Here is a 13374-nt window from a genome sequence, read left to right as displayed (position 1 = left end):
ACTACACTCTCTGAGTGGTTGGCGTTAGGAAGGGCATCCAGCTGTAGAAACTCTGCCAAATTAGATTGGAGCCTGGTGTAGCCATCCGGTTGCACCAGTCCTCAGTCAAATCGTCCAACCCATGCTAGCATGGAAAGCGGACGTTAAACGATGATGATGATGATGAAATAGTAAGGTGGCGAGCTGGCAGAAACGTTACCCTGCCGGGCGAAATGCTTAGCAGTATTTCGTCTGCCGTTACGTTCTGAGTTCAAATTCCACCGAGGTCAACTTTGCCTTTCATCCTTTCGGGGTCGATAAATTAAGTACCAGTTATGCACTGGGGTCGATGTAATTGACTTAGTCCCTTAGTCTGTCCTTGTTTGTCCCCTCTATGTTTAGCTCCTTGTGAGCAATAAAGAAATAAGAAATAAGAAATAGTAAGCTAGATCATCCTTATATTGTTCCCTATTATCTTAAAAAGAGATGCACATTAAATAATGTAGGCCTAAATACACTACATCTACACTATTAGAATGCTTTTCACCATTGGTCAGAGCTGATCTGGGGTTAAACAACCATTACCATCACACTCTTGATACATTCTCTCTTCCTGCTAGAATCTTCACAATAACATGCTTCCACTTATTAATCAGGACCTATACTACTATAACTCATTACCTTTTCCTGTCAGAGTCCATTCTATGACACATTACCTCTTCTTGCTTGAACTCATATCTTAATTTCTGATCCATTACACAAATCCCTTGGCTGTGTGGTTAAGAAATTTACTTCCTGACTATATGGTTTTGGGTTCAGCCCTACTGTACAGCACCTTGGGCCAACCAAAGCTTTGTGAATAGATTCGATTGAAAGATACTGAAAGATGAGGGTCTGTTTATCTGTTTGTCACTCTGTCTATGTGATTGGATTTGGTATACGGAAACTAACAGAAGCTCGTCGTTTATACATGTGTGCATGTGTCAATGTTGGTTTATTTACATCTCCGTAACTTAATGGTTCAGAGATTAATAGAATAAGTACGGATGTTCAGTTGGATTCAGATCGAGGCTGAGAGCCAGCCACAGTATGGTTCTGATGTTGTGCTAATGCAGGAAGTCCATAGTGAGCCTGGCTATGTGGGAGGGAGCATTGTCCTGCTGGAACACGTGGCTATGTTGACGTGCAAAGATGGACATGATATGAGGTCTTAGGATCTGGTCAACAAGTGCTGTGCTGTAATGCCATTCCCTCTGCCTGCATCAACATTTTGGAACACATGGGGCCAAATTCTCTGATTCAGGCCTATAACACCCCAAACCATGATGCATTGGCCACCCCATGCATCTCTGTAGTGTTCACCCCCTCACTCTGCCATCCGAGGTGGAAACACAGTACCGGCTCTCTTCAGAGAAGACTATTCAACCCCCATTGTTGATGCTACCAACGTCATGCTATGTAGCCCACTGTAGTCGTGTGGTGGGCAGTGAGGACAGGCCCTCGAGCAAGTCGAGGGCAACACAGGTTGTTGGCGGCCAGTTGACATAGTACTGTGTTGTCACTGATGGGTTGCTGTCCAGTGCCAATGGTCTTGCAAGCTGTCCTGCTGGCCAGTCTGAAGCAATCACGGAGGTGTTGCAGGTGGATGAAGCAGTCCTACTTGGGCGTGGTCACCTGGGGGTGCCCTCTGCGAGCACGGTCTGCAGTGCTGTTGGTGTTGTATTGCTGTTGCAGGCAATAGATGGTGCTGACATGGACATTGTAAGCTTTCGCAACAACCAGGGCATGCTGCCTTGCTTGCAATCGGCCAATAGCTTGTTCTCTCTGTGCTGCTGACAATTGGGTCATACCTGATGTGTCCAAATTACGAAAGCCAGGAATGCGGTTCAAGTTGATTTTTATACTCATAACCTACACGAGATGCATGTGTATTTCAGTTTCCACGACAATTGTTTGCGACTGCCACCCAGCAGTCAATGCAGCTGCATTTTGGCGTCTTGTTTCAGGGAAAGTTGAAAGGGTACCTGCAATTTGGATCTCAGCCATAAACCAGGATGTCTTGGAATATTTACACTTACATCCCTGAAATAAATTTTCAGAATTTACCATATAGAAATGACATTTGAAAAAACTGTGTTTCTTTTGCAGTTCAGTGTATATCTATGTATATGTCTTCATGTTTGTCCCCCTCACTACTGCTTGACAACCGGTGTTGGTGTGTTTACGTCCCTGTAATTTAGCAGTTCAGCAAAAGACATCAATAGAATAAGTAACAGGCTTAAAAAAGAAGTACTGGGCTCAATTCATTTGGCTAAAAATTCTTCAAGGCAGTGCCCCAACATGGTCACAGTCTAATGACTGAAGCAAGTAAAAGATAAAAGATATATAATATGTGTGTATTTAATCTCTTCTTGATTTCATGTAATGGTTGTAACTGAGTGTCACCATCATACAAGTGATGCTGTTTGTTTCCAACATTCTAAAAAAAACATTTTTGGCTATGGGAAATTTCACTTTGCTTGGTAACAGGTAAGGCTTGAAAATTTGCTTCAACAATTCCATGTGTCCCATGCATGCATGGAAAAGTGGACATTAAAAACAATGATGATCTCTTTTTGACATCTTTCCAGTAAACACCAATTTGCAATAATCCAACCTGTGTTAAACTTCTAATTAAAAGTCAAGGAGGAAACATGTGTCATTGCTAGAAATGGCTTTGGTTTAGAAATCCACTTTGCAACCAGATGGTTTTAAGTTTACTCCTACTGCATGATGCCATGAGCAAGTGTCTTCTACTATAGATCTCAGCTGACCAATGCTTTGTGAGAGAATTCGGAAGACAATATCTGTCAAAGCCCATCATATATATTTGTTTGTCTGTGCATCTTTGTGTTTGTGTTGGTTTATTTATGTCCCACCTTGATGATTCAGCAAAATGAGACTGATAAAATTATCAAACTTAAAATGAGTACTGGGTTCAATTTGATCAACTAAATCCTTCAAGGCAGTGCCCCAGTGGAATCCAATGACTGAAACTAATCCAAGAATAGTATATTTCTCACTACACTATACATTCTGTCCTTATCATTTTTATGTTAAGGTAGGCTGTGATTTGATGGAGATTTTGGAGTGACATCTGGCATTAACTTGCAACAACTTGGTTTATTTGATTGTCGCAGACTAAACGCACATTGTCTTTGTACTGACAATATTATCCTCTGCTAATGTTTGCAATGGTACAATTTGAGGAAGATTTAGGCTATTGAGAGCACAGTCATGTCTGTGCAGTTATGGTTCAAGCTTTATCCTCACTGTGTACTAACCTGGTTAGGTGTCCTTTTAAGTCTTGTAATTTGGTAGTTTGACAATTACTAGTAGACTGAAATAAGTATTGAGATTGATATGATGGACTGAAGCTTTAAAGGTGGTGACTTAACATGGCTGCAGTCTAATGATTGCAATGTCATTGGGCTGCACCCATGGACAGTCCAGTGACAATGAAGCCAGTAAAAGAATGACAGTTACAAATGTAGTTTTTACTATCTATTTCTGTTTAAACAATAGCAAAAAGAAATGGTTTGATAAGCATTTTCAAGTATTTTGAAAATACATGAACTGATGTTTATATTTTAAAATACTGGACTATATGGCCAGAAATTTAGATCTGGCTTTAACCATTGCATTTTATGGATATGCAAGGCATCCAGCTCTAATGCGCCAATGAGAGAACCTCTGCATGATTTCTCAGATTCTGAGAAATAGCTACAAAATCTTGTTAAATTACACCCTTTTGAAGAAGGAAGAATGCTTTACACAATGGCGTCCTTGCTGTGCTACACTTGAGAACAGGATAATATGCACGTATCTGGTATGCTTTTGATCAAAAGTCTGCTTTGTTAGAGTTAAACAACAACATAAACCCATGCATAATGGAGAAATACATGTAAAATGATAGTGGCTCAGGACACACAAAATCTGAAAATTAGTTTTTAATTTATAATTCATAGATTAATTTATACAGATGAAGCTTGTTAAAATAAAACCATATTCAAAATATTTTCTTCATCCTAGAAAGCTTTGTCTTGAATAATGTAATATTTTCTTTTACTGTTTCAGGAAATACTGAATCGCTATGGTGGAGTTATTTGGGCTGACAGCTCAGAGCATTTCATAACTAACAAGATGAACCAGAGTGTGACGCAGGCCCGAACTATAGGTCTTGTTGCTTGGACTATCAAAGAACCAACATCGTCATTAACTCACCCTAAAATGTTTCAGTATTTTAAAACAAAGCCAGAAAATTATTATTTCCATCGAGCAGTCGAGTCATCTCATCTAATTGTATTCAACCTGGATCGCATCCACCATCAATTGATGTTACCATGGGTACGGTGTGCACTGACACAAGAGTGTATTAGTCCGACAGGGGCTCAGAATGTTGGTTGCAATTATCAGCGTAAACCTTTGTTCCGTTATTCAGGTTGTCATCGTTATGACATGTCTGCTTTGAATGTTATCCTCGGACTTTTGTTTAACTTTAACACAAAACATTACACTGCCCGACAACAAGTTTTTGGTGTGTTGAATAAAGAGAGAATATCAGGAAAAAATTTGACTGCACCATTATATATTTCCAAACTGAGATATTTGTAATGCTTGTTGTTAAGATATGGAGAGTTGAAAGGAAATGTAAAGTAAAAAGCAACATGGAAAATCTGTAATGACATATCTTTAGCAATGTGGTAAAATATTGTGTGAAGGTGTGGCAAAAAAAAAGATGTCTCTTTTATTCAGGTAAACTGGGTATCACCAGTGGTTCACTTCTGTCCCACTTGGTTCATATGTTTGTTTTATCAAGGGTAAGAAGACATGTGTTGAATGTATTCCTTCAGCCATGCTGACTTCTTGAGGCAGTTTGAAAGCATTGTTTTGCCCTGTCATCTAACTCACATTGGGGACGATATTGATGATGGTTTCTGCTAACAACTTCTCCTTTATTTCTTTTATTATATTTTTCACTGTCTATTTGCTGCTGTCATTCTGTGAGATTGCAGCTATAAATATTAATTATTAATTTATTTATATTAATAGCAGCTATCACTCCAACTCAAGGTGACAGTGCAGACGAGAAGCTTTCACTTATTTAAATGAAAACCTCTACTGTATCACTTTAATGTTCCAAAGGAAGAAAGATCCCCCTTTATTTACAATTCATAGCCCGACGTAATCTTTTTTTTCTGTAAGAGTAAGAAACTGAAAAAAAAAAAATCCTATAAATTGATTGGCTTGAATTGGTTTTATTTTAAAGATGAATCTTTTTGTTTGTTTCATGTTTTCATATTTTTTATTTATATATTTAATTATTTTAACATTTGGCGTTTGCTCTGTTAAATATAAAGTTTTAGTTTCTAATTTATTTACTGAATGCTTATTAAAGTTGCCTTTTTTTTTTCATTTTTTTGAGTCTTTGAGAGATTAAAAAAAATTAATATAACTAATTGGGTTTTATTAAAACTAAGAGTTTTAAACTGAATAACTGGTTATTAAAGTTTGAGATGTGGCAGAACCATACTCTATAAAGAGGCATGATAAAACTACAATGCTTTTTGTTGGAGGGGATGATTTTAAGAGTGCACATTGTGTTATGACAATACTCTGATTTTCTCAAATATTTGAGAAGGGAGAATGGCTGTGAAATATTAAAAAGAAAAAAATTTGAAAAAGATGATGGAAAATGAATATTTTTTTGTTTTGTATATTTACTTTTTTGTTTTGCTGTAAAATATTTCTTTCATTGATAAAATGTTGAAGTCAAGTTATTATCACACAATAAACACAAAATTGAATCTGTTATCTTTCACTGATTTTAAATCATATGTAATAGTTAACATATACATCTAGTAGATAACTAAAATAGTACAGTAAAGCTTTTCGTTTTTTTAAATTTTTACTGAACACTTAGTGTTAAGATATTTTGTCAGAGAAACACAAACATGTATTTATGTAATCACACACACACACACTAGAATATATATTAATGAACGGGTTAAAATAAAGAACCCATTGAAATAGTGTTAAATTAGTCTGTGAATTATATTTAATCTATATTAATCTAGGCTAATGAAATTACTGAAGTGAATGATGTTTAATCTATAGTAATGAAATCATGTTGATGCATCCATAATTTCATTATAACGATAACTAATGTACTATTTGTCTTACAAATCAATTATCTTCAGTTTTTAACTTCTGAAATATCTACTTATAAATCTATTGGAATGATAAAACTGTTATCAAGTAACATAAGAAGTATTGTTAGAAATACAAATTTATAAACATATTTAGCCCTGCTAAGTTGTATAAAAATTTCTTCTCAAACTCATCCCAATAAAATTTCTCAAAGCTTTCAGTTTAAAGTTCATTGAAAAAAAAAAAAGTCAAAAATAATAAGATGAAATGATTTGTTAATTCACCAAAAATTATAAAAGTAAAAATAAATCAAAGTAATAGAAAAAATGTTTTGAAATGTTGACTTTGGCTTTTAGTTGGAACATTTAAATTTGATCATTTTACTTGAGTTGAGCCAATGTAATTCTTGTTCCTTTGTTTCTCTGACGGGATAATGTTTTTCTGAATTTTGAACAAAAATATTGTAAAATCTTGTTGTTCTTGCTATTTATGATTTTTGATCTGAAAACACGAAGAAAAACATGATCATATTCCTGAAACAGAACCAATAGGTTTAATCATAAATTGCCCCTCATTTTTATTCTTCATCTATGTACAAAGCTAAAATTTCAGTATCATTGGAATTAGTCATCAATGTTTAATCTACATGGCATTTTAATAACCTGAGAATAAAAGAATTCAGTACAGTCCTTGTTTGGTTGCTTTGGTTCAAATTTCTAGTCTTTAAAGACTTTATTTGAAAAACAACAAAACACCATTCTGTATACTGCTGCTTAAATTCTCTTATTAAAACCTCAGCATATTTTTGCTATTGTATCCCGTCCATTTTGCTATTATATCAACACTATACTTTAGTAGAGGTTTCTTATAATAGCTATCTATTGTAAATGATGAATTTGAGGAGAATTTGATATCAAATAGTATTGGATAATATAGTATAGATAGTTAATATAATAGCAATAGAGAGACTGCTAAATACAAGCAGTTATAATTAATGTGCAAAGTTGATAAATCATCGACTCAGAACTGTTGAAAACAACCGCTTGGTGAAACAAGCTCTTATTTTATGCCATGGATGTCACACAGCCTAGTAGTTTCTTCTCCATTCATTTTCATATTTTAATAAAATAATCCTAAAATTTTGACCTCTTAATGTATATATTGTATATTATTTATATATAATATATATATATTATTTGGGTTCCTCCCTCATCCTATAGATAATGTTTCTTTATATTTTAGTTTTAAATAAAAGTCATCCTGTATATTGCATATGTGCATATCACTTCATAAGTCTGAGCAGTTTTCTTCCAAACTAAGCATTAGAGGCATTGGCATATCCTAATAACAAGGTGTCTGACTCCGGAGCAGATTAAACTACAAGTAATCAACAGTTTAATTTTCCATGTATCTCTGATTTTGATTTCTGGGTTGATGTATAAATACAACTTCCAGTATTTATGATGTAGATTCCTTGCTTCAGGCTGACACTTAGGTAAGGCCTCATACTTGCAAGTTTATCCTGCCTCATGAATTGAATTTGTATAAAAAAAAATTTTTAAATTTTAACTGAAATATTATATATCATTTATTTGTGTATAAACAGTATTTTAGTGAGCAAATTTACTATATATATATAGTTTTCTTATATATAGAAAGATAATTTTGTTTTAAAGTGTGCATACAATATATATATATAATGTATGTATACAGTTAAACCAAAGGTTACATTTAGAAATTTCTTGTCAACAAATGCCATATGGAATGTGATCATGAATCTTAGAACGGATAAAATCAAATGTAAAACCTGGAAAATTGAAGTTCTAAATGCATTGTTGCTTTACACACAGTTGCACATGATGTAATTAGTATTTATATATATATTTTTTTTTACTTTTCAAGTGTTCTGTTAATATAATTTGGTTTGGAATAGAATGTCTTGCTTCCTCTCTTTACATATATATCTGCACACACACACACACAGAATTACCTAAATAGTATATCTTCCAATTGTCTACAATTCTGAAGAAGCACATTATAAATTAAATACTTATATAACAAGAAAAAAGGAGGAAATTTTAGTTCCCCTGCAGTAATTTTAACTTTTTTCGTTTTTTTAATTTTTTTTTTTTAACTTTAATGGAAAATACGATGTAAAATGACTTTTATTGATTTTGTTTTTCTGTTGAGAGAGTAAAGTTCAGGTTTTGAAAATTAGTCTGAATCTTATAGTATATTTCTTTTAATTATTTTTACACAGGCAATGTGTGAAGTTAAAACTAGTAGATATATTTTCTGATGGAGGAAATTTCCCTTTGTAGATTTCCATCCCTCTTCTCATTGTTTACTAATTTTTGTATTTTTGTACAAAAATTTAATATAAAAGAAATTCTATCATTAATTTATATTTATTGATTTAATTTTTTGTTTGTTTTTGAAGTTTGCTTGAATTAAGAAAAAGAGAAATATAGTTTATTTTCCCAATTAAGAGCAAAAATTACATTGAAGTTTCAGGGCTTGTTTCTTTCTGTACTATGGTGTTGCATAAAGAATTTGTAAAGGAAAATCTTATCAATGCTCACCTTTGTGAAATAATTTTAGGGTTTAAGCCATTTCTTTAAAACTTTGCCAAATTGTTCATTTTGGAAAGAAAAAAAAATATTGTTTAATGTCTTGTCTTTGAACTCTTGCTTTTAGTAAGTGAACAAAATATATTTATTTTAAACATAATTATGATTTTAATTGTCGAAATAAAAATTCACTGGCTGAATTAAATATTATTTTCCTGTTATTTGCGTTAAGCACTTTTTACCTCTTTACTCAAACTTTATTTTGGTATATCGCCTCTCAGAAAACAAAAATTGCTTGATGTTTTCTATCTTTCATCCATTGTTAATTTTGGCAGGAAACATTTATCCTGTAGTTCTTTATTAAACCAAAAAAAATATAATTTAAATAGTTTAACAAGGTAAATACTAAAATATCTTACTAGATGTCAGCTATAAATTTCACTCTCAGTTGTATGCTAAAAGTCCATTTTGTGTGTGTCAGGGAGAGAGAAAGTGCAACCATTCACTGGTTTGCTTCTTCATTATCTACAGAATCCACTATACCATGCTATTGAATGCCATAGTATTGAATACTAAAATATAAAGTTATCTTCCTACTAGTTTTCAGTGTATTTATCAAACTTTTCCCCAGAAAGGAAAGTTGGCTTTTACTTATTACACCATTATCTTAAATTCAGAGTTTAATCCTGATTAAAACTCTTTCGTCTTTTACCTTCTCATTTTAACTCTCAGTAGATGCAACTTCACTCTAAAAAAACCAATACTATTAGTTTTGACAATTTACTCTTATTCTATTACCCAGCCCTTTATCTTTGTTTTATTCAATTAGTAAGCCTTGTACATAGAAAATTTATTTTATACACAACAGGTAACGCATACCACTCATTTTATTGCTACTTACACAATTGGATGGCTTAACCTAAAAAGGTGGTAATAGCAGATAGAGCTATAAGGCTTTCTCAAAATAACAATTCCATACAACACTCTTCATTCTACCAATTGCTTTTTGTAAGTTTATTCCAATTATTTTCAACTAACTCAACATGCTACCCTCATTTATATATACTATTTTAAGTATTAGATATGGTTTTCTGTAAAAATTTCACCTTTTGTCTTGTATAAAACAAGTTAAATAAGACCAAATATGCTCAATAAATACAACTTGTATTAGAAACATGTAAAGGAAACATGGATTCCAAACTTGACCACTCTTTTATTTAACTGACCTTGTTGATTGATGACTAATCAGCAAATTGGTAAATTACTTAATTGTGCAAATTGTGATTATGCAAATGCTGAAGTCAACTGTTACTTATTATGTTTTAGAAGGATCCTCTTTGAATGAGGTATATTTTGGCAGATCACAATTGGCTGGAAGTATATAATTATGCCATCTAAATAACAACAGTCAATACATTAGAAAGCTCTGGCACTGGAGACTGGTTTAATGTTTTCTTTTGGAAATTTTGGTATATTCTGTATAGCCAAAGTGTTTTCAATAAATTACAGCTTTCTCTTCATTGAATAATGACTAAAACAAAATTACTATAAAGCATTCATGTTGGTGTCATATAAAGGCACCCAGCACACTCTGTAAAGTGGTTGGTATTAGGAAAGAATCCAGCCATAAGAACCATGCCTAAACAGACAAATGGAACCTGGGCAGCTCTCTGGCTAGCCAGCTCCAGTCAGACTGTCCAACCCATGCCAGCATGGAAAAACAGACGTCAATTGATAATGAAGTCCTTGCAAATGCTAAGTAGACTTGCATTAGAGCAGTGGTTCCCAAACTTTTTAGAGACGCGACCCACTATTTATGACACCAGTTTATGGTGACCCACTTAACTCTACTGGGTAAAAACATTAATGAAAGAAACAAATTTTTATAACTGTTTCAACGTCTCCATACCCTGTGGGCAGGTATTAACTCTAATACAAAACCTCGAAGCAGTAACTTATCGGCTCAATCAGTGTTGTACTGCACCTTGTTAAAGTTCTCTATAAATATGTAAAAACAGACTTTTCTTTTTTACAATTACGTACAAATAAATAACTTGAGAAAATGACCACCTCTTACTTGTTAAGTTCGTGAAAAAAGCCTACTGCTTGATAAAACAACCAGTTTGGTATTGAAGACATGAGTCTTGAACTATCTAGATAGACAGCAGTTAATCAAAGCTAATGCGTAATTTTATAACTTTTTGCAACCCACTAGGATTCCATTCGCGACCTATCAGTGGGTCGCGAATCATAGTTTGGGAACCACTGCATTAGAGTATTTAGGTCCTTTTAGTACTGGGACTCGGGTCTCTTAACTGATTTCTAAAAATATTTAAATTCATTTCTCAGTTGTATAAAATGGATGATTCCCTCTATTCTTCATTGGATGACTTAACATGAATAAAGTATGTAGGTCAGCAGTAGTAGATTGAGAAATAAAGTTTGCTCAAGATCAAAATGCTACATGTATGGTAACAATCTTGAACTCCCTCCACCCACTGTCTTTCATTCAAATCATGTATAATACTGCAGCATTGATTTTCTCCTTTAAACTAATCAATAGAAAATAATTTCAATGTTGATTGTATTAACTTCTACTGAAAGCTATGTAGCTAGGGGTGAGTTGGCAGAGCTGTCGGAGTATCAGATAAAATGTTTTAGGGTATTTGTTCTGATTCTCTGTGCTTCTGAGTAAAAGTCCAGCATTTCTCTCTCTCTCTCTGAAAAAAATTGGTTGTATTTAGACCAGAAGAGGTTGGGCTGCAAGTTCACAATAGCATCCCTATGACTACATCTGGATTTAAGGGCCATCCCACTTCACCCTTTAGGCTGCATTTGTTTCAAACATTCAACTACTTCTGTTTTAAAGTGCCTAAATACTTCTAAGTATTCAGTCCCTGTTGTCTACATGTCCTATGAGGTATAGCAGTTGTCTTTTGGCTGTTTTCTATACTGTCATGGGCTACATGGTTTGACAGGAGCTGAGAAGGCAGAGGACTGAGCCAAAATCCAGTGTCTACTTTGGGATGGTTTCTATGGCTCTACGCCCTTACTAATACCAGACACTTCGTAGAAGGTATTGGCTGCTTTTTTTTAAATATCGCTGGTGCTTGAGTGGTCAGCAAGTAAACTTACATGACAAGACTCCTCAACTGAGTGGGTTGGTTTCATAGTAAGTGATAAGAGCTTAAAGTGATAGAGGAACAGAAATAGATGTCTTGAGCAAAGGAGATACATGGCTAAAAGATGGTGGTAAAGGGGTATCAGAGGATTGAACAAGGTGAATGGATAGGTAAGTTTGAAAGAGTGTGAAAGGTGAGTTACTGAATGATAGAGTGGAGATGGAGGAGAATGCAGTGAATGGCAAACACAGGTGGAGGCTATATCAGAGAGTGAATATCAGTTTTTTTTTTTTTTGTGGGGTGAGAAACAAAGTAGAGGCAGCGTGGGTAATGTGAGGTGTGGCTGGTGTGTGAGATGCACAGTGGCAGGGACAAGGTCGGAAGTACATAAGAGTGGAAATAAGCATAAGTAGTTGGGTCTGCAATTGACAGAAGGAGAGTGTATATGGGGGAAGTGGAGGTGAAAGGAGCATCATTGAAAAATATGGTGGTATGGAAAAATACTGAGATTGTAGGAGACAAAGGAAGTGGTTCTTGGAAGAGTGAATATGAGCACAAAATGTTGGAAGATGGAATATGTGCAGTTTCATTTTCATATAATTACAGCAACTGAGTGAATAGTACCATAGTAAGAAGACTGATGGAGGGGTGGGTATTAGAATGATGAGTTGTGAAGAAGACACATTAAGGTTAGAATGACTGCAAGGGTATGGACATAAATATTATGCTTTTAAAGCCTTGATTTTGCTAAAATGAATAGGTCTTCTTGAACATAGCCAATCTTCATCTCCTTCATGAAACTCAACAACCCAAAGGTCATTCTTTGCTACTTTGGCCCAGGTATACTTGGGTCTCACTTTTCCACAGGTTCCATCCAGATTTAGCAATCGATACTTCTTTATGCAGTTGTCCTCATACATACACATCATATGACCATACCAGCACAATCTTCTCTCTTGTGTGCTACATCTGATGCTTCATGCCCAAATTTTCTCTTGACAGATTTGCACTTTGTTGTATCTGCACACTGGCATTGCACCTCCAGCAGAGCATGCTAGCTTCATTCCTTTCTATGTCCTCTGCATTGCTGTTCATACATAAGCATTGTATGTTTGTCTGTCTGTTTAGACAGACAGATATATATAGATATAAATATTCAATGTATGAGTTTATATTATCATCACCATCATCATCATCGTTTAACGTCCGCTTTCCATGCTAGCATGGGTTGGACGATTTGACTGAGGACTGGTGAAACCGGATGGCAACACCAGGCTCCAATCTAAATTTGGCAGAGTTTCTACAGCTGGATGCCCTTCCTAACGCCAACCACTCAGAGAGTGTAGTAGGTGCTTTTACGTGTCACCCGCACGAAGGCCAGTCAGGCGATACTGGCAACGGCCACGCTCAAAATGGTGTCTTTTATGTGCCACCCGCACAAGAGCCAGTCCAGGGGCACTGGCAACGATCCCACTTGGCTTGCCGGGTCTTCTCACACACAGCACATTTCCAAA

At 34.8% G+C, this 13374-nt stretch overlaps 1 protein-coding gene across 2 annotated transcripts in view; it reads left to right on the top strand.

Annotated features, from left to right (window-relative positions):
- The window catches only part of LOC106878130 (uncharacterized), a 48881-nt gene extending 39933 nt beyond the window's left edge, over positions 1 to 8948 (top strand). For both annotated transcript variants that reach the window (XM_052966504.1, XM_014927250.2), the window contains exon 4: positions 4096 to 8948. In XM_052966504.1, coding sequence (XP_052822464.1) covers positions 4096 to 4632 — 537 coding nt within the window. In that variant the 3' untranslated portion in view covers positions 4633 to 8948. The remainder of the gene's footprint in view (positions 1 to 4095) is intronic.
- The last annotated feature ends 4426 nt before the right edge of the window (positions 8949 to 13374 follow it).

The sequence above is a fragment of the Octopus bimaculoides genome, chromosome 3, assembly GCF_001194135.2.
Source record: "Octopus bimaculoides isolate UCB-OBI-ISO-001 chromosome 3, ASM119413v2, whole genome shotgun sequence".
NCBI classification, from domain to species: Eukaryota; Metazoa; Mollusca; class Cephalopoda; order Octopoda; family Octopodidae; genus Octopus; species Octopus bimaculoides.
This window is presented reverse-complemented; position numbering and strand designations above follow the sequence as displayed.